General features: G+C 34.8%; 3 protein-coding genes across 8 annotated transcripts; 2 read left to right on the top strand and 1 right to left on the bottom strand.

Annotated features, from left to right (window-relative positions):
• The first annotated feature begins 5,278 nt into the window (after nt 1-5,278).
• Nucleotides 5,279-8,822, top strand: LOC105158092 (COMPLEX 1 LYR-like protein). Of its 5 annotated transcripts, none has more exons than XM_011074728.3 (4): nt 5,282-5,626; nt 5,907-6,010; nt 8,024-8,132; nt 8,366-8,822. In XM_011074728.3, the coding sequence occupies exon 4, from the start codon at nt 8,400-8,402 to the stop codon at nt 8,670-8,672; it is 273 nt and encodes a 90-aa protein (XP_011073030.1). In that variant the 5' UTR covers nt 5,282-5,626; nt 5,907-6,010; nt 8,024-8,132; nt 8,366-8,399; the 3' UTR covers nt 8,673-8,822. The 5 variants fall into 5 exon arrangements, with proteins under 5 accessions (XP_011073032.1, XP_011073031.1, XP_011073030.1 ...); XM_011074727.3 differs by having other exon boundaries at nt 5,907-6,030; XM_011074730.3 differs by lacking the exon at nt 8,024-8,132 and having other exon boundaries at nt 5,279-5,626.
• Nucleotides 8,823-14,971: 6,149 nt separating this feature from the next.
• On the top strand, nt 14,972-16,148 carry LOC105158128 (glucuronoxylan 4-O-methyltransferase-like protein (DUF579)). Its single transcript, XM_011074766.2, has one exon. It carries the CDS (start codon nt 15,077-15,079, stop codon nt 16,043-16,045), a length of 969 nt encoding a protein of 322 aa, XP_011073068.1. The 5' UTR covers nt 14,972-15,076; the 3' UTR covers nt 16,046-16,148.
• Nucleotides 16,149-16,423: 275 nt separating this feature from the next.
• Nucleotides 16,424-21,584, bottom strand: LOC105158091 (nuclear transcription factor Y subunit C-1). 2 transcript variants are annotated; one of them, XM_011074726.3, is made up of 2 exons: nt 20,853-21,583; nt 16,424-16,706 (listed from the first exon to the last, which is right to left on the bottom strand). In XM_011074726.3, the coding sequence occupies exons 1-2, from the start codon at nt 21,521-21,523 to the stop codon at nt 16,703-16,705; spliced, it is 675 nt and encodes a 224-aa protein (XP_011073028.1). In that variant the 5' UTR covers nt 21,524-21,583; the 3' UTR covers nt 16,424-16,702. The 2 variants fall into 2 exon arrangements, with proteins under 2 accessions (XP_011073028.1, XP_088734902.1); XM_088878776.1 differs by lacking the exon at nt 16,424-16,706 and having other exon boundaries at nt 20,849-21,584.
• Nucleotides 21,585-22,094: the final 510 nt, after the last annotated feature.

Here is a 22,094-nt window from a genome sequence, read left to right as displayed (position 1 = left end):
TAGGAATAAATTATTAAAAAAAAATTATAACTCAAGCAATAGTAAAAGTTGAGAGTGTTTGAAAATAAAAATTAAAAACAAAAAAAAATTAATTCTGAAGTATTCAAAAAACAACTTAATATTTTTTATTTTACTAATAAGTTGCAAAAGTTGGTAAAAAGCTGCTTAAATTAACTTGATTTAAACAGTTCAAAAGAAAAGTTATAAAATAAAAACACCCTTTTCAACTCATTTTTAACAGTAAGTTGATGAGCACTTAAACAAACTTCTGCAAACACCCCCTTATCTAAAATTTTATTGTTTCTATCTCTTATTTACTTTTTTGTTTTAGGTTTATTTAGATAATTATATGTCACAATTTTAATATAATTTTAAATTTAGAAAATTAAGCACACATATCGAGTACACATATGGTGCTGGTTATACAACCACGTATAATAGTTATATGTTTTAAAAGTATATTCAAATTGACTATTTTGTCGAACACTTATTAATTCTTACCTCAATTAATTATGATTTTTATTTTCATTTGTCTTTTTCCAATAATTAATGGGATAGTATTAATTTAATTCCTACAAACTCTTTCAAAAGATCTTTTAATTTATATTTTTAGGTAAATTACAATGACCTCTCCTGAGATTTGATGTAACTGCGAATACCTCTTTATTGTTCAAAATTACCAATAGCCCCCTCAATTTAACAATTATCCCATTTCGTTAGGTTTTCATCCTTTTTTTGTGGTGAAAACCGACAAAAATGCCCTTGTGGACTAAGATTATAATTTTATTTATTTTTAAATTTTTTAGTGGATAATTTTTTTTATAATTTTTTTAAATACTTTCATACACTCCGTCCAATTTTTTTTACAAATTTATATTTTAAAAAAAAAAGAAAAAAAGTGCAATAAGGACATAATTGATAATTTCATACATCCACACAAGGATTACATAATTTCATCAAACATTAGGGAGTATTTATAATTTTTCAAACAACAAGAAAATATTCATAATTATGCCAAATTTCAGAAAAGATTGTTGTAATATACCCTTTACTTTTTGCTACAAATTAAATTACACCTCTCTAGACAAAATGAAATGAGAGGCTCTCAAGGAACTTGAAAAGGAATATTGGGTGACATGTTAACCCATCAATACTTTTATGCTCACTTTTGGACTATATATGTATCATTTTATTCATTAGTACTTAGCCGTTTCACAACTTATTTAAGCATTTGACCAAATTTTATGGCTTTGTTGGAGAATAATTCCTGCAGATGTGAATTGTCAATTCATTATTTATTGTCCTATAATATGTATTGAAGTTTTCAGCTTGAACACATTGCTTTGAAGTTTCTTTGAAAACGATTCTAATCTTTTAAAATAACAACTTTATTTTATTATTTCGGTGGAAAAATTGTGTTGGAGATTATTATATTGTATTGTAACTCGTCTTTGTAAATCTTGCAACATACTGCAAGAACTATGATATTTTGTCATGATTTATTAGTGTGATATTTGGGACAGTTATTTTCTTAAAGTCTAAAATGAATTCAATCTTGAATCATATGAAAGAGTCGGATCTAATTTGATCAACACCAGCAGGCCGTAGCAATCAACCCTGCTTTTGTAGGCCTACTAGCAAGATAACACTCAATCTTGACCCAATTTCAATATATAAGCCTAAAGCTCGTTCACCTTATCCAAAACATCAACTATATTGTGCAGGTCAAATGACAACTCGCCCTTAAAGCATGCTAGTAGGGACGCGCAAAGCAAGACTAGATAAGGATGACATGTAACTATTTTCTTGATTTTAGCCTAGTTTCTTGCTTATTTGGCAAATTCTTTTCTTATTGGCATGCGGCCCATTTCACATGGCAAAAAGGGAGATAAAAATTGTTCCTACTAAATAGAAATTTTAAGAATTCGGAATATCTTAATCTCTCATCACCATCCACCCATTCTCTTGTAACATGTTCATATAAATTGAGGTTTAGGTGAGTCAAAGAGGTAACAAATGGATTCAACAATCTAAATGATTTTGACTTAATTTTCACTTTTCAAAACATGAGTTTCAAGCACTGTTTTGATATTTTTAGCATTGCATACACGATTTCTATACACTAAGCTTGCTAGATCTCATTTTTTACTTAGAGTTCGGCTAAAATTCATTTTACCTGTTATATTTTGTTGAAATAGTTAAAAATTTCATTGTATTCTAAAAATAGGCTAAGATCCACCTTGTGGTTTGTACGGCTCTTTGTGCATTTTGGAGTGTTTTTCACCTACCTTTGACCTCAATTTTGGGAATTTTACACTAAAATGCCCTCTATATATTTGACTTGGACATCTTTAACTTATTTTGAGTTTTTTTATTTTATATTTTCATCTATCTTAGAAATTAAATAATTTTTTTTAAATTTACTTACTTAAAAATACGAAAAAAGTATATAAAAAGTTTTATACTTTAATTTAAAATATCTCAACAAATATAAATGTTAATAATTATAAAAATTACATATTAATAACTAATTCAAATTATTATTTATTTAAAAATATTTAAATAAATTATCTATGTTATTAAAGTTTTAAAATACTTAAATAATATTAGCACATTTTATGTATTTAAAGATGAGTGTCAAAACTGAAACTTAAAACCTTTTTAATTATTTTAAATTTAAAATTATTTAAATAAATTGTTGTAAATTTAATTTTCTAATCTTTTTAAAATTAAAACTTAGAAACTAAAAAAAAAATTGGCGATGACAGGCCGCCGGCGCCAAAATTGAGGGCAATCGCCCCGCCCAAATCTGTGTTGGTTGTCGCCCAGATTGGCAGCAACGTAAACATCGCCCAGTGCCGACATAGCCCAGATTGGCGATGACAGAGACATCGCCCAGATCCGCATTGGGCGATGTTTGCGTCGCCTCCAATTTGGACGACGGTGAATCGCCAGATCGTCGTCAACCCCATTTGTGGGAGGCAACGGGTGGGGAGTGGGGGTGAGGGCTCTGTTGCGAGGAGTGGGGAGGGTGGCGGCAGGTGTTTGGGGGAAGAGAGGCGAGGGGTTTCGAGGGGTGGGGACAGGACAACGGGGAGGGGGTTAATTTTATTAATTTATTTTATAAAATAATAATTTTTTTATACAATATATTTCAAATTATAAATCTAAATCCTTGATTTTTTTTTATAAATTTAAAATTCAATAGTTAACATTAACTGATGCGATGTAACAGTTTTTAAAAAATCAATAAAAATTCAACGATTATTAAAATAAATAAGAATATAAAATTGATTCTTTTGTAAAAAAAAAGATTAACGCCATTAATAATATTTAATAGAGATGAACGATTAAGCTATACTTAATTAAATATTAGTGGATTAGCCTATTTTAAAATATAAAAGAATTTTTAGCTGAATTTTCAAAAAACAGTGTATTTTTACGCATTTAAGCCCAGAGAATTCCTTAATCTTTCTTCTTGCAAACACACTTAAACATGGGAATACTAGCTTTGTTTGGATTTGTTACTTCGCATTTCCTAATACAAGATGAAACACATTCAATGTTTATTTTTGTGTTTTTACACCTTATCTGCTTGTTTTTCTATTTTTCAACTTTCTATATATAATATATATATATATATATATATACATAATATAAAACAGACATGATTTGACAATAAATGGTAATTTTTGTCTCCCAAAAGTATAACATTAAACATAAAATATTTATATATATACATATTTATATATAAAAATATATGATTTGAAAATGAGCAGTAATTTTTGTCTCCCAAATCCCAACATCAAACTACACCACTTATTTTAAAATATTTTAAATTTTCCCAAAACACAAATCGAAACATATATCTATTTTCAACACACACTCACTTATCTCTATTTTTCTCTCTCTATTTTTAAAACACAAAACAAAACAACTAAAATACAAATCCAAACATAATGCTAGTATTTTTGACGAAGTGAATGAAATCTCTTACTTTGTTTCTCAAAAAAATAATTAAGAAAATGATTTTTTTAAAATTAATTTATATTATAATTAAAAAATATATTTTCTGTTTTTTGCTCTCTCCGCTTATTGGACCACCGACCATGCATAAATACGATAAATTAAAAAGGAACTGTATTTTGTCTTCCTTAGGGATGGCAGATGAGTCGAGCCGGCTCGAGCTCGAGCTCGAGCTGGGTTTTAAGTGTTCACCAGCTAGCTCGCGAGCTGGTGAATATTTTTTATTTTTTTATATATATATATTTATTTTTGAATTCTTTATATATTTAATTTTATATTTAATATTTAATCAGTTTTATAATATAAATTGATCATATATTATAATTATTAATCAACATCATATATTTTATTTTGAATAATAATAAATTATGGTACTTTTATTTATACATTTGATCTTTATATAAAAATAAATTCAATCAACAACTTAGTAAATTATAATATTTTTTATAATTAAAATTATTATAATATCTTTATGTTATATTTTAATATATATTTGTATTACGTTATACATTTTTTAAATTGGCAAGTAATTCACTTATGATTTTTTATTATTTATAAATTTATGTCAAAATTTAGTAATTCTATGAATTAATCTAATAATAATAATAATAATAATAATAATGATGATGATGATGATGATGATGATGATGGTTAAACAATTCTAATTATTATTTTATTATATATATAATTAGATTAAAAAATTTAATCAATAATTACCATATCTTAAAATTCGGGCATCCGATTCATACGAAATTTAAATATATACAAGACTGTGTCCATTAGATTATATCTGACGGTATGATTTAAAATCATATGGCCTGATTTAACGATACACCGTCTTGAATGATTACTCTTATGTTTTGAGTACGATATCTCGACATCCGTATATCCAATAAGTTTAGAACTTTACCAAACGTATTTTTATGTAAGTTTGATCATATCTAACGGTCTTATCTGAATTTTGATGGTCCGATTAACCCATGTTGTTCAACAATGTGAGATGATAGTTAGATCAATGTTATACTAACATTTATCAATATATAAATTTTGCAAATTGTGAATATATATTAATTTCAACTATATCTATGTAATAATTTGATGATTCAATCTCATAATTTAAAATAATAATAATAATAATAATAATAATAATAATACTAATACCAATACTAATACTAATACTAATAATAATAATAATAATAATACAACAAAAGTCAACACCCATCTCTTTCTCTCTCTTTTTCTCGTTTCTTCTTTCTTTTTCTTTCTCTCTTTCTCTTTCTAATCTCCATTCTTTCTCCAATCTTTTTTCTTCCCCAAATCCTTAGAACCCTAGCCCCAAATCCATCTCTCCCTCGCCACCGCCACCGCCACCCACCACCCACCACTTCTCCTCCCCCTCTCCCCCCCCCCCCACAAGGAAAGAATTGCAAACTCTCTACAAGAAGAAAAAGATCCCTGCCAATATCACAAATGTCGCCGTGGCCGCGCTCTAAAAACTCTTCACATCGTTGAAGAGATTGAGGAATTTTTGCAGTCATGGGCTCAATCATGTCAATCTGAAACTGCAGAATCATCTATTGAGTCGCCGGTGACGTCGGAGGTAACATCTCCATTTGTGTATTTTTGGATGTGATTCGGGCAAATGCGGCTCGACTCGTCCGCCTGAGGCACCCTGGAGTGGTTCGCGTGGTCCAGGCGCTGACGAGCTCGAGCTCGAGCTTGGGCTCAATTTCTCGAGCTCGAGCTCGAGTTCGAGCTTGGGAATGCAGTGTCGAGCTCGAGCTCGAGCTCGTGCTTGCTCAAATTCATCTACTGCTTGCTCAAATTGACGTTGAAAAACTGAAATTGCCTTCATAAGCTCTCGCTCTCGTCTGCTTCAGGTTCAATTTTAACATCAGAATCCGCCGAGATAAGATAAGGGTTCGTTGTTTGTGAACAATTCATTTTACAGCGCTTGCTTGAGAGGCTTATTTTAAGAAACTTGGTGCGAACTGGAAATTAGAGGTTTTTCTGAACTCAATTTCTTTACCCTGAGTGCTGTTTCTTTTGCTTTCTATTTTTCACTTCGTTCAATCTTGAAACTGTAATAACTATTCCTGTATCATGGTTTCTGTAATATGCTTTACGATTTGGTACATGTTGATCAATGGGCTTGGAAGCAGAATATTGAAATGTAAAACTGAGTAAATTAATTACCATGGGATACGCTTCTCCTGCCTTGACATTCTCTAATTTCTTTTTCTTCTGTTAATTAAGTAAAAGTGGTAGGAAGTTCTTATTACCAGCAGTCATTGGCTAATTCCTTTTGTCTTACTGGAAATGATAATGATAAATAAAAACTTGACATTCCTTTGGTTATCTGATTGCAATGATCCGTACTTGTTATATATGTTTCAGGAAGGGATTCTTAACATGGAATTTGATCGGCATGGATTATATTGCTAACACATTGTAGTTTAAAGTGCAGTTAACTTAATCCGTGATATCTGAATCTCTGTTTTGGGCCTAGTTTGTGTACCTTTGATTTGACAAAACACCCTGCATAGCTCAGCTGTGTGAGTATTGATGGCTGGGAAATATGTGGTTTAGTAGAACTGTTGAGTTTATTTCTAAAATTGCCTGCAACATAAGCTTATAATGAGGAAATCAAAATCAATACATTGGCTTGGAGCCTGTTTCACTGACAGAGAAATTGAAGGAACTGTCTGATTCTTCATCCCTTAATCTTTGTCCCTTGGTATTAAACCAAATGCAGTTGTGGTGATTAGATGTTTTCTGGATATTATTCCAGAATAAGAGAACTGGATTCTATATGATTTTGACTTATATGCTAATTAAAAAAGTGCCCTGTTATACCATATTTTGCTAGTGCAAAACTGAATTCATCAAGTAAATGCTCATGATGATTTTTGGGAAGTGAATTTAGATACCTTATACATGTGAGTATAAATTTCTGCAGAGAATGCTTTTCCATGTAAGTTCTTGGAATTCGTGTTGCTACATTATTAGGAGCTTCAGTTTTTTCTTTTTTGGAGAGAAAAAGTGAGTTATTATCATTAGCAGATTGCTCGTGATGGTGCTTAGAATATTCTGTATTGAAATTTATGTCTTGAGATTCTACTTCTTTGAAAACTGAGGTGGTGTTGTCAGTATTTTGCTTGACTTGGTGCTTGATATGTGCTTTTGCTGAAATTATGCTATGGCGTTTTAACATATTAATTGAAATTTATATTTCCCCCTCTCCAAGTTAACATAGTTAAAAATATTGTTGAAGTTTACAAGTAGGACCTCTTATAAAACTCCATGGTCATTAAGATATTTGCACTACTGAGGTAAACAGAAATGAGTACAGAGAAAAGAGAATTATGGAACAGAAGCTAGTTTCTAGTGAAAGCAGGAGGTATTATGGAACAAAGCTGGGGAGATGAGGTTAATGTAGTTTGATATCTGAGCTCTAGATAGGTTTGCCTTGTCACTCTTGTTCTTGAAATTCATCATCTTCTTCTCCTTAATATGCAAACAATGTCTTGCATTCTTTAAGTTGTGATAGTTGATTTATTTGCTGCCAACCACGTAGAAATAGGAGAAGACTTCTTATATACTGGGCTACAAATGTCAATATCACCATATTTCATTGATATTTGGGGCATGGAAATTCTGATCATAGTGTTTGGATTTATTTGCTGCCCTATCTTGAAGATGGCCCAAAACAGAGGAAATGCTTGGGCCATTTTCTTTTGGGATATTTTAGTGTTAAAAGACATCTTTGTATTGTGGTTCTTTTCTTTCCTCCTCATTTTTGCCCATTTTCTCTCGTCCCTCTGAACCAGCCATAATCTGTCTCTCATTTCCCTACCTGCAAATCACCCTTCCCCTCACCGGATTCTGAGGAAAAAACGAAATCCCCCTCGGTTTTGGCTATTAGACTGATGGTGGTGGACCGTTGTTGAAAATATTTCTAACTGGTGATTCAAACTGTTGAAATTTCATGTCATAGAACTTTTAGCAATGGAGGGATTTTAATTGTGCGATGTTCAATTCACATTCCTGTATCCCTTTCCTCATCTCAAGCACTGTGCAAGAAGGACCAAACCCTCGTTTATCAGGTGATTCATTTCCCTTTTCCATTTGCTGACTGTTGATCGTAAAATATTCACTCAAACGGCTTAATTTCTTACAAAATTCTTCAACATTTTGTTTACATCCCCTGTTAAAGTGATCTGCTTGCATTGATGTTTTCTTGTAGATTTCTCTGCATTTGATGATACGGGTTATTGGGATACTCCAAAATTTTGATGAACTGCCTGATTGACAATGCCCTTTTCTATGTTCGCCACAGATTGTTCGTGCAGTCTACTTTTTCTGAAGTGAGCATGGCAAAAGGCTTGATATGGGCGACTGCGGAGGACATGGCTAGGAACAGAGGCCGGGTGCTATCACTGTACCGCCAGATATTGAGGAGTCTTAATTCACCAGATTTGCCACTCAACTTAGCAGCAAGGCTGGCAAAGAAGGCCGAGGCTCGAGCCATTTTCTTGGTGGGTTCTGAGGAGCAATCTCTTCACAACATTGAAGATCTCATTGACACTGCTGAATACGCACTCTCCCACTTAAAGAAAGGCGAAATCCCCAAACATATCCAATAAATCAATCTAGATTATACCGATTCTTGTTCTGTAAACAAGAATGTTTGCCCGGAGTATCGGTATCTAGTTAAGATTTGAGCATAATGTAGTGGCTGTAGGAATCTTGTCTCTTGATTCATATAATGAATTGCATGTCATATTTTTAGCAAAGGTATGTTTTTGGGAAGGGTAAAATGCAGACATCCCCTAACGGGTCCATTTGCACTTTGCCCCCATTTTGTTTTTTTACACTTTTTCACTCAATATTTTGATTTTGTTGCACTTGGCAGATTTTGCGGAATAATGATGGAATATTTCGTTTACGTGTGTGCACGTGCCTAAGGGCAATTTTGGGTTCAATAAAATTGTAAAGGTACATGCAAACAACTCTCTTATGTATAGGATCATTTGCACTTTGCCCCCCAACTTTTTTATAAAACAAAATAAATTAGAAAGAATTAGAAAAATATGGAGAAAAGTTCTGAAAAATGGGGAAAAAAGAGAATTTTCAGAAAATTTAATATTTGATCTGCAGATAAACCACGTCATGTTACAAGCCAAATGTAATATTGGCATGGATTTAAATACACACATATGCTTGTTGGTGGCGCCGACAGAACATGATTTTTTTTCTTTATTTTTTTGGTTTGATTTTTCCTCTTTTTTATACAATATAGTGTATTTGGTTTTGTTGTGAAGTTATGCTCTTTCGTGAATTTTTTCCTTTGAGTTGTTGAAATTCAATCTCTTCATTGGATAGGTGAATTTTTCTCATTTTCTCATCTAAGTTTTTTCAATCTTTGTAATGTTTTGCTGATTTTTTGTTTGTAAATTGAAGTTTAGAATTTTACCCTATGGGGAAATCTCGATCAATGGCTTTGTGGGACTTCAACACTGTTTTGTGGGTCAGATTTAGCGATGAGATTGTAGATTATTTAAGCTATAATTGAATTGTAGGATGAATTTTCCCAAACTAAAACTTAGTTCCAACCTCAATGTTCAGTAAACATTGATTCTTGAACCATAAATATATTAATGTAGCATTGAGGTGCATTTTTTGTCATGTTTGCGCAAAATATTTTTATTGCCAAGTTATTAAGAACGTTCAAAAATTTTTTAACATAATTGATTATTTGCTTGAGAAAAGCTTGCAATTCAATTTCTAGTAATTTAATCCATAACATAGTTTCAAATTTAGGTACATGGATTTGTAGAATTTTGATTTTCCCGTATGTTTTATTTCAAAATTGATCATTTAAAAAAATAAATAGTTCATTAAATTCATAATTATATTTGAAACAAAATTAGTAAATGATTTTTTGTTATATGTAATTACAATAATATGTACAATTCATTTCACCCTACATATAAAATCTTTATACAAATATAAATACATAAAGGAAAAATGAGTTGACAATTAATAGCAATTTTTGATTTTCAGAAAACAAAATCAAACATACAAAATATTCAAGATATATACATATCTCATTTTTTTCCTCTCTCTATAAAACTGAACAAAACACTCAAAAAATGACCTCTCGTTATTTTCTATTTCTTCTCCTATATTCTTGTGGAGTATAGAAACAAAGACGCACAAGTTTGAGTGGGCAAAGGCTTCAAAAGTGCTTTATATGCCTGGCCGAAGGGGAAAATTGTAAAATTAGTTCTGTAATTAGGGGGTGGCATTATTGGTCCTATAACTTTACGATTAGCAATTTTAATCCTGTAAATTCCAAAAAGATCGCAATTTTAGTCCTCTGCACGAATTTGGCAGAATTATAGATGATTTTAACCTTTCCCAACTTTAAAATGAGCATTTTAGTCCATTTTCAATTATTTTGCCTCCTAATGCATATTTTTTAACATGCTCGCCTAAAATGATATCAGAGTCTAAGTTTATTGAAAAAATATATGTGTTAATATTACATTTACATACTTTTCCACTAAAGGAGAAGACTCTTTAATAGAAAATGAAACCGAACGAAAGTTCGAGTTACACCAGGAAATACTTTCAAATTTTGAAAGATCAAAGATGGAGTTTCTTTATGAAAATTCTAAGAGAGGGAGAAAATTATCTCCAAATACCAAATGATGGCTCGAGTGACAACCAAGAGTATATTCAGATCTTGGAAAGACAACGAGAGGATTTCGTCTTAGAAATTCTAGACAAGGCCACAGCGACAACAAAGTAGGAACTAGAACCTCTTTCCGAGGAAGAATAAGAAGAATGGTAGAGAATTCACCAGATCCGGAAGGAGCTACCAAGGAACAGTTAAAGGACTGCAAATCACCAAAATCCATAGTAGAAGACCAGCAAAGAGAACCAGACTGGGTAAATTCCTTTTCCAGTACAGCTCTTAAAGTTATTATTAAAGGAATTGATTGGAAAGAACCTGAACCGGATACATCGAAGATCTCACAAGACTAAGAGAAATTCAAAAGGCGGTACAAGACTATGAACATAGGTTAATCTATATACCTATGAAAATAGAGAACTTGAGCCAAAAGGTGGACAAGATCCTTAAAATCCTCTCAAATCTACACAAAGGTCTTGCAAATCTAAAGATAGAAGTTGCAGATCTAAAGATAAACCAAAGGGATAACCCTGAAACATCCAAATTGAGACAATAGCGAATTAGGAACACATTTGGAATAGTACCTCTTCTTCATCAAAAGGGGAAGGCCACGGAGATTTTAAAGCTAAAGACCAGAGAAGACCTGATCATCGCATCCATCAGATCTATAAAATAATGGAGGTAACAAGAGCAGATCCATCAGATCTACATAAATTGGCTGAATCATTTTCCCAACTTGGAATTATGGACTTAGCGCATGCATACATGCTAGCTTCGTGCCCTAATAAGTTGCCCTCAACTAGCGCACTCACTCTCACTCTCACTCATTTTTCTGTATCGGCTGCAAGCCATAATAAGTGCCCCTAGCTAGTGCATTCTTAGGCTATGAGCCATAATAAAGATACCTTTAGCAAGCACATTTACTTGGTTTACCATTTTATGATTTGCATACACTCACTTGTTATATGGATTGCTCTCTCATATCCCAGTATTCCTATGCTTGCTTACTTTGTGGTACAAGAGGTCATGGTCTATCTTCACTAGACATGGACAATTATGCATTGATGATAAGGGAGAAGGTATTAGTCAACCTGTCCTATTAGCAGGAAAAAACGTATCAGGCTACCACCTTATAAGTTAAGAAATTACTCATTCTTTACTTAAGAAGATATTACATTAAGCAAATATCATTTAAACTTGTTGGTATAGCAAGATTCAGGGTTTCCCCCTCCAATTTTATCCCTAACCACCTGCAAGGAAGCGATTATGCAATTATATTTAAAACATTGGAATATCCCAACATGCTATTTCGACCTGCAAGAAAAAACAAGTATGTTCATGCATATATCTCTAAGAGTTTACAGGAAAGGAAGTATGCCAAAATCCAACAACAATTAATCAAAGGGAAAGCATGTTGTAAACCATTAATAGCAAGGAGGGGGAGAGAATAGAATCCAAGGCACGTAGTGCCAGAAAACACCAACAGTATTCAAACCCATACCCAGTCATTTCCAAAACCTCATACAAGAGGTACCCAAAAGTTAAATTATTTGCTTGTGCAGAAAGAACAATTACTTATCAATAGGAGGAAGGACACTCTCATCACCACTAGCTTGGGGGTTTGCCCTAAGAGAAAAAGCATCCTCCATCACTTGATCATCTAGGGCCCTTAGAATCCTTCCTCCTGCCCAGCACACAGAAGGATTTATGATAGCTCGTGAAGGACCTCCTCTTTCGGCTCAAGGGCATCAGCCAACCCAATATGTATATCAAATAGAGAAGCAGGGGTATAGGGAGGAGGGTAGCCAGCATCCACAAATTAAAGGGCACCGGAGCGGAATCTATGGTAGTAATACTTCAAAACACTACCTTTTGTAATGATGACTAATTAATTCTTTTATAGATATATTTGAAATTTCCTCAATCCACATGAATAAGATTCATTCTCTTGGAAAATAGCTTGACCAGCAGGTCTGCCTGTCAACTAGTTGGGATAACACGAGCAAAAAGATGACCTTCTTTGCAGGATTTTCTTCTTACTCCACTCATCCAGCTCTATAACCTGCACCCTTGGAAGGGAGGGGGGTGATGATGATACCCCCTCTATATTTCTTGTATCAACCCAAGACATACCCATCAGCCCAGCTAGTTCCAAATCGACTGGCCTATGAGCATGTAATAAGGCCCATAAAGCTTTTTCTTTTATCTTTACTAAACTACTAAGCTGAAGGAGCAAGCCCATTATCAGCATAATACTCATCAAATAGCTAGGTGGACACATCATATAAATTTCCAATTAAGTGGGATACATCACTCTAAAATATCCCCAGGAGGTTCCTAGCCATCCAGTGGCAGCCTTATTGATAACTAGCAAGTAATAGAATCCCAGAAGACTCGGAATAAGCAAGACTCGGTCAAAAGACTATAACTCCTTCAAGATAAGTCCAAATCATGAAAAAAAATATATATATATATTTAGTTAACTTATGTAGCTTTCCAATGGCATTGGATTCACCCTAACTAGTCTCCGGACTCTGCTCCACGATGGCCTATAAATAGAGGTTCCAAACAGTCATTTGGTAGCATCTATTTTCACACTTAAAATCTTACTCACACACTCAATTATCTCTCGGTTTTTAGCTACTTTCAGCTTGATTTTTGCACCCCATACGAATTATATCACTTTTATCATCACATTGCACTATTATTTTCACATCATTTTGAGTTTTTCATTCATTTAATTCAGTAAACCGTTACTAAGAAATAAGCATAAGAGTGTTAACTTTTATTTTGCAGGTTAGTTCCCATTAATCTTAAAATTTTTATGAAGATTTTTCGACTCTTGTGTTGCAACTGAAATTCAGTAGGCATCAAATCTGATTTTTAGAATACATTCCTAAAGTATCTAAATAAAATACCATCTATCATAGAACTTACAAAAGGGTAGTAATGATAATTTCGGTTAACAATAACAAAACTAAAGAAGCTAATTAAAAGTTTTACAATAGTTCAAGAACTCTTTTATATACTCACAAAAACTTATAAAACTCCTATCACCTTATTTTTCAATCTTATAATCAAATTTTATAGAAAAATTCCAAACACTTTACAAATACAATAAGTGTTCCGAATATTTTACAACACTCAGTCAAATGCCCTCTTACTCATAATATAAACCAATGTTGAGTATAAATTTTAGCAATAGTTACAACCGCTCTCGCATGAGGTTTGGATAATTAAATATAGATTTTTCGTGGCTTAAAAAATTATATCAATATCTCTAATATTTGTTTTCGTCTAATAAATACCTTCATCTATATTATTCATGGAATTTGTTAATGTTAGCAAAAAGGTCAAAGGAAAATATATATTATTCTCCATTAATTTATTACGGACTTATTGTAAGTTAAACAAAACTTTTTTTACTAACAGATGTATCTATTTGTTAGGTGAAAACTAACTTAAGAGTACTGTCTGTAACTTAACACTAAATCTTTAACAAATCATAGGTGTTTACGTATAATTACACTAAATCTCGTGGAATGGCCGTGTAATTATTCCTAAGTTTTAACAAGTCGAGCATTTGGCTATAGTTCTAATGAAACGTTTCTAAATGTATGTTGTAAAAAAGTCAAAATTTTGAATTTTTGCCCAATCATGATTCTACAAAATTAATTATTTCAAATTCTTTTTATAAAATCAAATTTCATAATTAATTCAATAAACGTCAAGTCTTTTTTAATCAATTATTCAAAGTTAGGCCAAAAACATCAAGAGTGAAACATTTTTAGCCATATATAATTTTCCATTTTATTTTTTTACGCACACATTCAATACACTCATCCACCCATCTAGAATTGAATTTAAAACTTTTCGTAGAAAATCTCAAGTCCAAGCCGTTGAGTTGTGCCACACCACAAGGGATTTCTAACCATATAATTTTAATTAATAAAAAAAGTTTCCAGATGAGGAATTTGGTAAATGGGGTGCTGCCAAGCTAATAATTGGAGGGTGGCAAAGACTTGGCCAGGGTTCAACTGACTGAAAGCGTCCTTGCAACAACTCCTAACAGCACGCTTTTCTTCCATCCCAACCAAGTGTGATTTAGATTTTCAAAATAGCAACTTTTCACAATTCAAACTTGGACAAACTGCAGCTAATGAGAGATCCACCTAGGACATTAAATAAAGTAATTGCTTAAAACCAAAGGAAATCAGAACACATCCCTTCTTCCTCACTCAAGAAAATTCCTCACTCCCACCAATATAATTATCTGAAAAGTCACCTAAAAATCTCATACACTATTAATGAGGATGGGATGGTAACTCCTGATGATGCCGAAGCCTCAAAATGCCACCAGAAGTATACCATTCTCATTCTCTCAACACCCCAAACACTCCATTACTGCCGCGAGTCGCACCAAAGTCACGTTTTAAGCAGATTCTGCATCGGAAGTACTGTCAGGGGGAAGGAGGGAGGATGAAGTTCACAAAGAGGAAGCTCGTCCCGGTTCTTGTTTTCATTTTATGCGGTGCTTCCATTTTCAGATTTCTCAATATTAGTATGGTTACTAGTTCATTTATGTCCCTGTCTCCAGCTGCTTTGCCTCCAATCCATGAACGTGAATGCTCCTCTGCCTCGTCAGTTTGCGGGCATAATATCTCTCATCCACGACCTCTGTCCAAAGGCAGGTCGATGTCTGAGAATGCCAGCAGTCTAACGGAGAAGGAGATGCGATTTCTCTTGGAATTCTTGTCACACAGAGTCCCATGCAATCTACTTGTTTTTGGACTTGAATACCAATATTCGAATATAGCATCCATGAACGCTGGAGGTGTCACCATCTTTCTTGAGGAGAGTTCCCAGAAATCTAGTGTAATAAAGTCCAGGAACAATACACAAGTTCACAAGATCACGTACAGCACACTAGCATCAGAAGCTTATAAACTGCTCAAAGATGCAAGAGAAAATCCCGACTGTTTGCCAAAGATTTACTTTCCTAAAGCGTCAAAGTGCAATCTGGGATTGTCAAATCTCCCACATGAAGTGTATGATACTATGTGGGATGTGGTGATAGTGGACGGGCCGAGGGGTGATAGACCTGACTCCCCTGGTAGAATGGCTTCCATCTACACAGCTAGCATACTAGCAAGACGAGGAAACACGACACATGTTGTAGTCCATGATGTTGATCGAATGATTGAAAAGTGGTTCTCACAGGAGTTCTTGTGTGAAGAAAACTTGGTTTCATCCAAGGGCAGGTTCCAGGATTTTCAAATACCAGGAGTGACTAATGCAACTACATTTTGTGCACCGTAACACGTCTTTTTCAGAAAAATCCATCGAGCAGTTTTGTGGGCGATAGCAGTAAGAAAGGGACTTACCTCCAGATGCGCATAAATTCATCTATACAGATGGGCAGAAGATTTAGGCTTACAGAATCCTGGGCTTTCTTGAAATTCTCAATAGCTTAACATACACATGATTATAGATTGAATTGGCGTTTCTCCAACTACGTGGATCTCATCTCCCACAACACACTCTTTTGCAATCTTCAGGCCAGCCATGAACATTAGAGCAAAATTGCATTTGCATTCAAGTGTCAATCAATTACACAAGCCTATTATTGTACTGATCTTATACAATGTAGATGAGCAGAAAGAAAACTGAGAACGAAAGAAAAGAAAGACAGGATAATTCAAGCTTAAGTTCCGAGGTAAATCAGATAGACACTTCTAATAACTTAGCTCAGTGTATCATTGCACAGGAAACATGATCCGCACATGACAGATTTAAAACACCTACACGAAATCAAGTTTTACACAAATTTCTAGAAGCATGAAGGAATACAGTAAGACCAAGATTTATGGATATGTGCAATGAATCCCTTTCATCTTGAAGACAAATTTCCATTTAACATCAGCAACTCACTGACTCTCCATTGTGCCACTCTCTATTGCAAGTATACCAGTTGTTTCAACTGCAAAGAACGAGAGTTCCACAATTAATTTGCACGTGTATATGATGTGACAAAATACGAGAGAGTGAGAAAAGGCAAGTCATATTTGCAATTAACATGGTTTACCTGATGTTTATTGAAGAAAATGAAACAGTAGAAGGGCTAAACATTAATTAGAAACATATTTGCAACTGGAAATTGCCAAAAGTGATCAGTAAAAGAGATACAGCACGGCAGGATTCAACAGAAGTATTTTTAAATTAAAGCAAGCAACAAAAGTCCGAAAACCACATTGCACATGTAAGAAACTAGTGACATACATCACTGAAGAGCAATATTTGATGTTAGTTCCAAATTCATATCAAAATGATACTTTGAATCTCTTCTTGGCAGAAAGTTTAAAGACTAGCGAATCTGAAGTTAAAAAGTGAAACAACATAAAATTAATAATGAGAAAGTAAATATCAGGAACAACAGAAACTGCTATAAAATGGAAAAGATTAAGTCCAATAAATCCACTCAAACTACATGGCAACACACTTAGAACCAATAGCATGGAAATGATGAAATCTTCTATCAAAAGGTGAAAAAAAATGATAGGATGAGGGAACGAACAATGGGGCTAGTGAAAACACGAGAGTAACCGTGCAAAAACATGAGAAATTAAGGGCAGAAGTGGAAGCGAAGAAGATGAATGATGAGTACATGTATAGCCCTCTCTCGAGCGGCTTTGACATGTCTTCTGTTTATTCAGGCATTTTCTGTAATCTCCTTAGGTTTGGATGTTAAACTAGGTACTAGAACATTTATTGTTGGTCTTGAAAAAAACAAAAGCCTCATGAACCATGCATTTAAAATTGTAATGTCAATTTTCCCACATTATATCCCCAGCAAAACTGTTAAAGATATTAAATATTAAATTATTCTCCTCTTCTTCAACTTTTAGATGAGGTGGTCATTCAACATGGTACAAGAGACAGGCTGAAGAAGGGGCGTGTGTTCAAATCTCACAACCAAACAATTACAAAGAAAGGATTCATTTGCAAAGCTTCACAGGAAAAGAATAATGACCGGACGTGAGGGAGTATATTAAAGATATTAATGATAAATAATCATCTTTCTAGTAGCTTTAACTTTTAGATGAGGTGTGGTAATTCAACAAGTTCTCAGTCGATCACATTATATGAGCCGCATTTTCCAAATAACAAACCTCATGCTATTTAGAATAATTTGGCTTTGCAGAACCAATCTCCATCCTGTCCACCCTCACTGCTATTGCGAATCCTTCCCCATATCGAAATTCCCACTTGAATATAGTCAATCTTCTCCAAAGGACCACAGTACATCCGGTACAGTTAAAAGTCCTCCAATTGGAACGTCCTCTTGACCATCATGAATTAAAACCTAACATAAATACACCAGATACGTTTCCTTTCTGCAGGAGAAAGAAATCCTTTAGGAAATATTTGCAGCAATAACCTCCTAACATAACAACTTTTTAATGTTTCTCATCCTCAAGGTGCTCACCCTTCAAGTTCAAGTTTCCACCGAATAGGCTGGAATTTTGGCAAGAGGAGGCCAAAAAGAATCATACCATGGTCGTAGGGTGGGGTTACTTAGTTGGAGGGAGGGGGGGGTTTGGTCGTTGGAGAAACATTGATATTTTTTATACTTTAACAGACACAGTATTTTCAGTTTTTCCGTGCACATTTGGCCATTATCTTGTAGTTTTTATTCTACAACTGAATTTGGTGAATCCAGGAAGGAAGTGGAATAAGATCGATGATGCTAGTAGCACAGCCAACGGAGAACTGAAGGGGCTGCTAAGAATAAAGCTGCCTGCAACCCAGCCAACAAAGAACTGAAGGAGCTCTTAAATTTACAGCTGCTATACGAAGTAAAGTTGGACAACAGTGAATGAGGAGAGCAGGGGAAAGAAGATCATGAATCTATGCAGAACCAGGGTAAGCAAAGTATGAGCAGAAACTGTAACGGGCAAAAGCATGATGATGTTGGCAAGATATGCTTAACAACTAGTTTTGAACACACTCCACCCCACCTGAGGCTGAAGGGGTGAAGGTGAGGGGTCTTTAGAAAAGGAAAAAAGAGAAAAAAATAGCATTTTTCCAAATCAATTTGACTTGATTATTTATAAGATATTTTACCATATATTCAGATGGGTAGCAATTGAATCAGAGAGAAAACCTAGTGTAACAATAAAAAGTACAGATACATTTAGAAATCAACACAAGCAGGGTCAGTAAAATTGGATATTTAGAGGTCAAGCATAGAGAAATAGTGAAATAAGTAGAAAATGGAATTAAATATCACTGAAGTCAGCTTTCTTTCACTCCTGACAAACTTATCCATGTCGCATATAATTAACTAGATGGCAAGTTCGGCAGCCACAACCATAGTTCACTTCTAGTTTTTGGCAGCACATTCTTGAAATAGTAGTTAATCTTTTTCCATAGTCCTTTTGTCGATGGCTTTCAAGTGAGAAATATCCCTCTTCTAGGCAGGGAACTATGCGGCATTAATAAGAGACTTCCAAAGGCCATCTATTTGGCACTAATCTGGCCCAAATGAATAGTTGTTCAATTTATAAGTAAAATCCCAAAACCTCTAAAGATTCCAAAACATGTGTTACAAAAAGAAACTAACATATCAAAACCACATGGAACCAAGACCTATACATCCCTAACAGAACCACATAAAACAACAAACTATTGCTATAACTTATTCTGCTAAATTCTGGCCCACACTGAAAGTCAATTGCATATAATGACAATCTAGGACAAAATTCTATTAAGAATTGCTGTAAGCACTTTGTTTTTACAAGCATCACTATATTTCTCAGGTCTTAAAGCAAATTGACATCACGCCTTAGGCCTATGCTAAAACCAAATATATAAGCTTAAAAGTAACTCTTATGCATGTCTTTTCCACTTGGCCAAAGCTGGCTAACCGCATTATCTTATTATTTCAACGTGCATAATCCGACGGCCCAGATTCCCTCGTCACCAGTGAAGCACAGCAATCCAAGTTGCCTTGTGCACAAGTGACATGCTTAGACCAATACATGCACAATGTCCTTTCAGATATCATTTCTGTCATGCCTCATGCACCTCCTATTGCAAGTCTGAGCCCAAGTAGCAGGTTGAGCACAACGACGCATTATCCATACTCTCAGAAAGGGAAATTCAAGTACTAAATTTAAAAGTTAAATCTGTAAATTTATCCATCCAATTCAAGAACCACCAGAGCAAACTTCATCGTGTGATCTATACATCAAAAGTCCTCACAAGCACTAAAAAGTAACTATGCTATTCAAGCTTCACATAGTGGGGCACTTCAAGTGCTGTTTTTGAGCTTGTACGCAATCTAACATTTTTATTTGATAATAAATACTTATTACTTATACACACAACCTAAAGTGCTTGCGACAAATTTGAAAACATTAAAGGAACTAGAATCCTATTTAATTTGTCCGAATTCTCTCCGTCTTCATTATGGATGTTCATAACACCATTTTGTCTCGATGCGAGTATAAAAGGTGTTACATTAATGGTGAAAGTTATCTCATCTCCTCTAACTCAACATTTGCTCTAAACAGTAGCCTGCAGGAGCAAACAAATATTCTGTTCTCCAGTTTGTAAAAACAAATAAGGAAAGTCATAATTCAAGAGTTAAAATCTCTCTTGGACTTAGGCTACGCAATATCTTAAGCCACTGAGACATTGATTCGGTGACAATAAGTAACATGTTCATTGAATGCAGTTCCTCATAAATCTGAGCTAAGAACTTATAATATGCTCAAAAGTGAAGTAAACAAGTCAATCTTCGGGAGTCAACAGAACGCTATTCAGTTTATAAAATTTGAGGAAACAAAATTTCCTGCAACATGAATCACTCCATGTTGCGAAAAGTCTTCGAAAGATACAACCAATACAACACGCCCCTAAAAGTAGAGGAAACATACAAGCATTGCATATACAAGAGATGTACACAACTATAGCACGTAAAGGGCAGAATTCTACAGTAAAAAGAAGAATAATAAACCATAAAACCCTAGAATTAACTGCATCGCCGTCAAGTTCCAATTTTTCAAACAGAGCAAGAGAGAGATAAAGAAAGAGAGAAGGAGAAGAGAAATGCCAGAATTACCCTTGACCGTCCAGGTTGCCCTGTCCACTGCTCCCACCACCGCTGGCATACGACCCATCCTCCGCGGTGGTCTGCCACACGGACTGCCACGCCTGAGATGGGGGTGGCGCCTGCACGTAAACACCCGGATCCACCCCGGGCACGGCAGGTCGACCCATCATGGGCTGTCCCATAGGCGGGTAATAATAGGGCACACCCGTCACCCCAGCAGCACCCGCCGGTGGCCCAACAATTCCCCCTAAAGCCGCCGCCTCATCCTTGATCTCATCCCTCGGCACAATATCCACCAGAAAATCAAAAATATCCGTGCGAGTAATCGCTGCGGCGATATCGTTTTTCTGGAGCGTCCGGCGCTTGTTCTCCTCGGCGTGGAGCCACGATCTGATCGTGAGCTCGAGTATGAAGAGTTCGCACGCCTTCGCGAAGAGTATCGGCGCCTCAGCCGATATCATGCGCACGTCCTCATCGGCCTTCATGATCTTCTTAATGCGAGCCAATGGGAGCTGGTGGTTCTTGAAATCGTTCACCTGCTCGATTTCCTGGCGCTGGTAGGTCCAGAACATCTGGAGCTGCTGCTGCTGCTGCTGCAGGAGGTGCTGGTACGGCGGCTGCGGCGGATACGCCGCCGCCTGAGGCGGCGCGGCGCCCTGCTGGGGGTTGTTTTGTTCCATCGGTTTTTGCAGAAAGTTGTTCGCTTTAATTGGGGGAAATGAATGAAAATTGGAAAAAGTGGACAGGGTGAAAATATATGGGGAGTGAATGCCAGAGAGCTTTTGATGATTCCAGTGGAATGTACAATTTTCGGAACGTGAGGTACGACTTCTTGATGTGGGAACGGGGTGGAAATAGTGTGTTCGGAGGGCGCGGGGAGAAGTGTATATGGTGTGGTGACGTACAGATATTTGCGTGTTGATCCAATAGTTTTAGCCAACTGTTATTATCCTATCTGTTATTTTTTATTTCAATTGGATGAAGTATATGGGGACGGCCTTTTCGGATGAGGGTCAGACTTGGAGGATCATGATGTTGCCATCTGGAAGCGACCCAATCAAAAGGCCAGGATAGAGACCCTTTTTTCTATTTTCAGTTTTTGAGATTGTAGGATAATATTTGGAGTCAGAAGGGTATGAATGTCTTTTTCAAATTTATTTTTATTTAAGCAATAATGAAATATATTAATCAATTTTGATTCAAAATTTATTCATTATTTTTTAAAAAAAATTAATATCAAATTGATATAAG

Source organism: Sesamum indicum, linkage group LG3, assembly GCF_026168435.1.
Source record: "Sesamum indicum cultivar Baizhima isolate 11 linkage group LG3, ASM2616843v1, whole genome shotgun sequence".
In the NCBI taxonomy this organism is placed as follows: Eukaryota; Viridiplantae; Streptophyta; class Magnoliopsida; order Lamiales; family Pedaliaceae; genus Sesamum; species Sesamum indicum.
The sequence above is the reverse complement of the archived record's forward strand: the minus strand, read 5'-3'. Positions and strand labels throughout refer to the sequence as shown.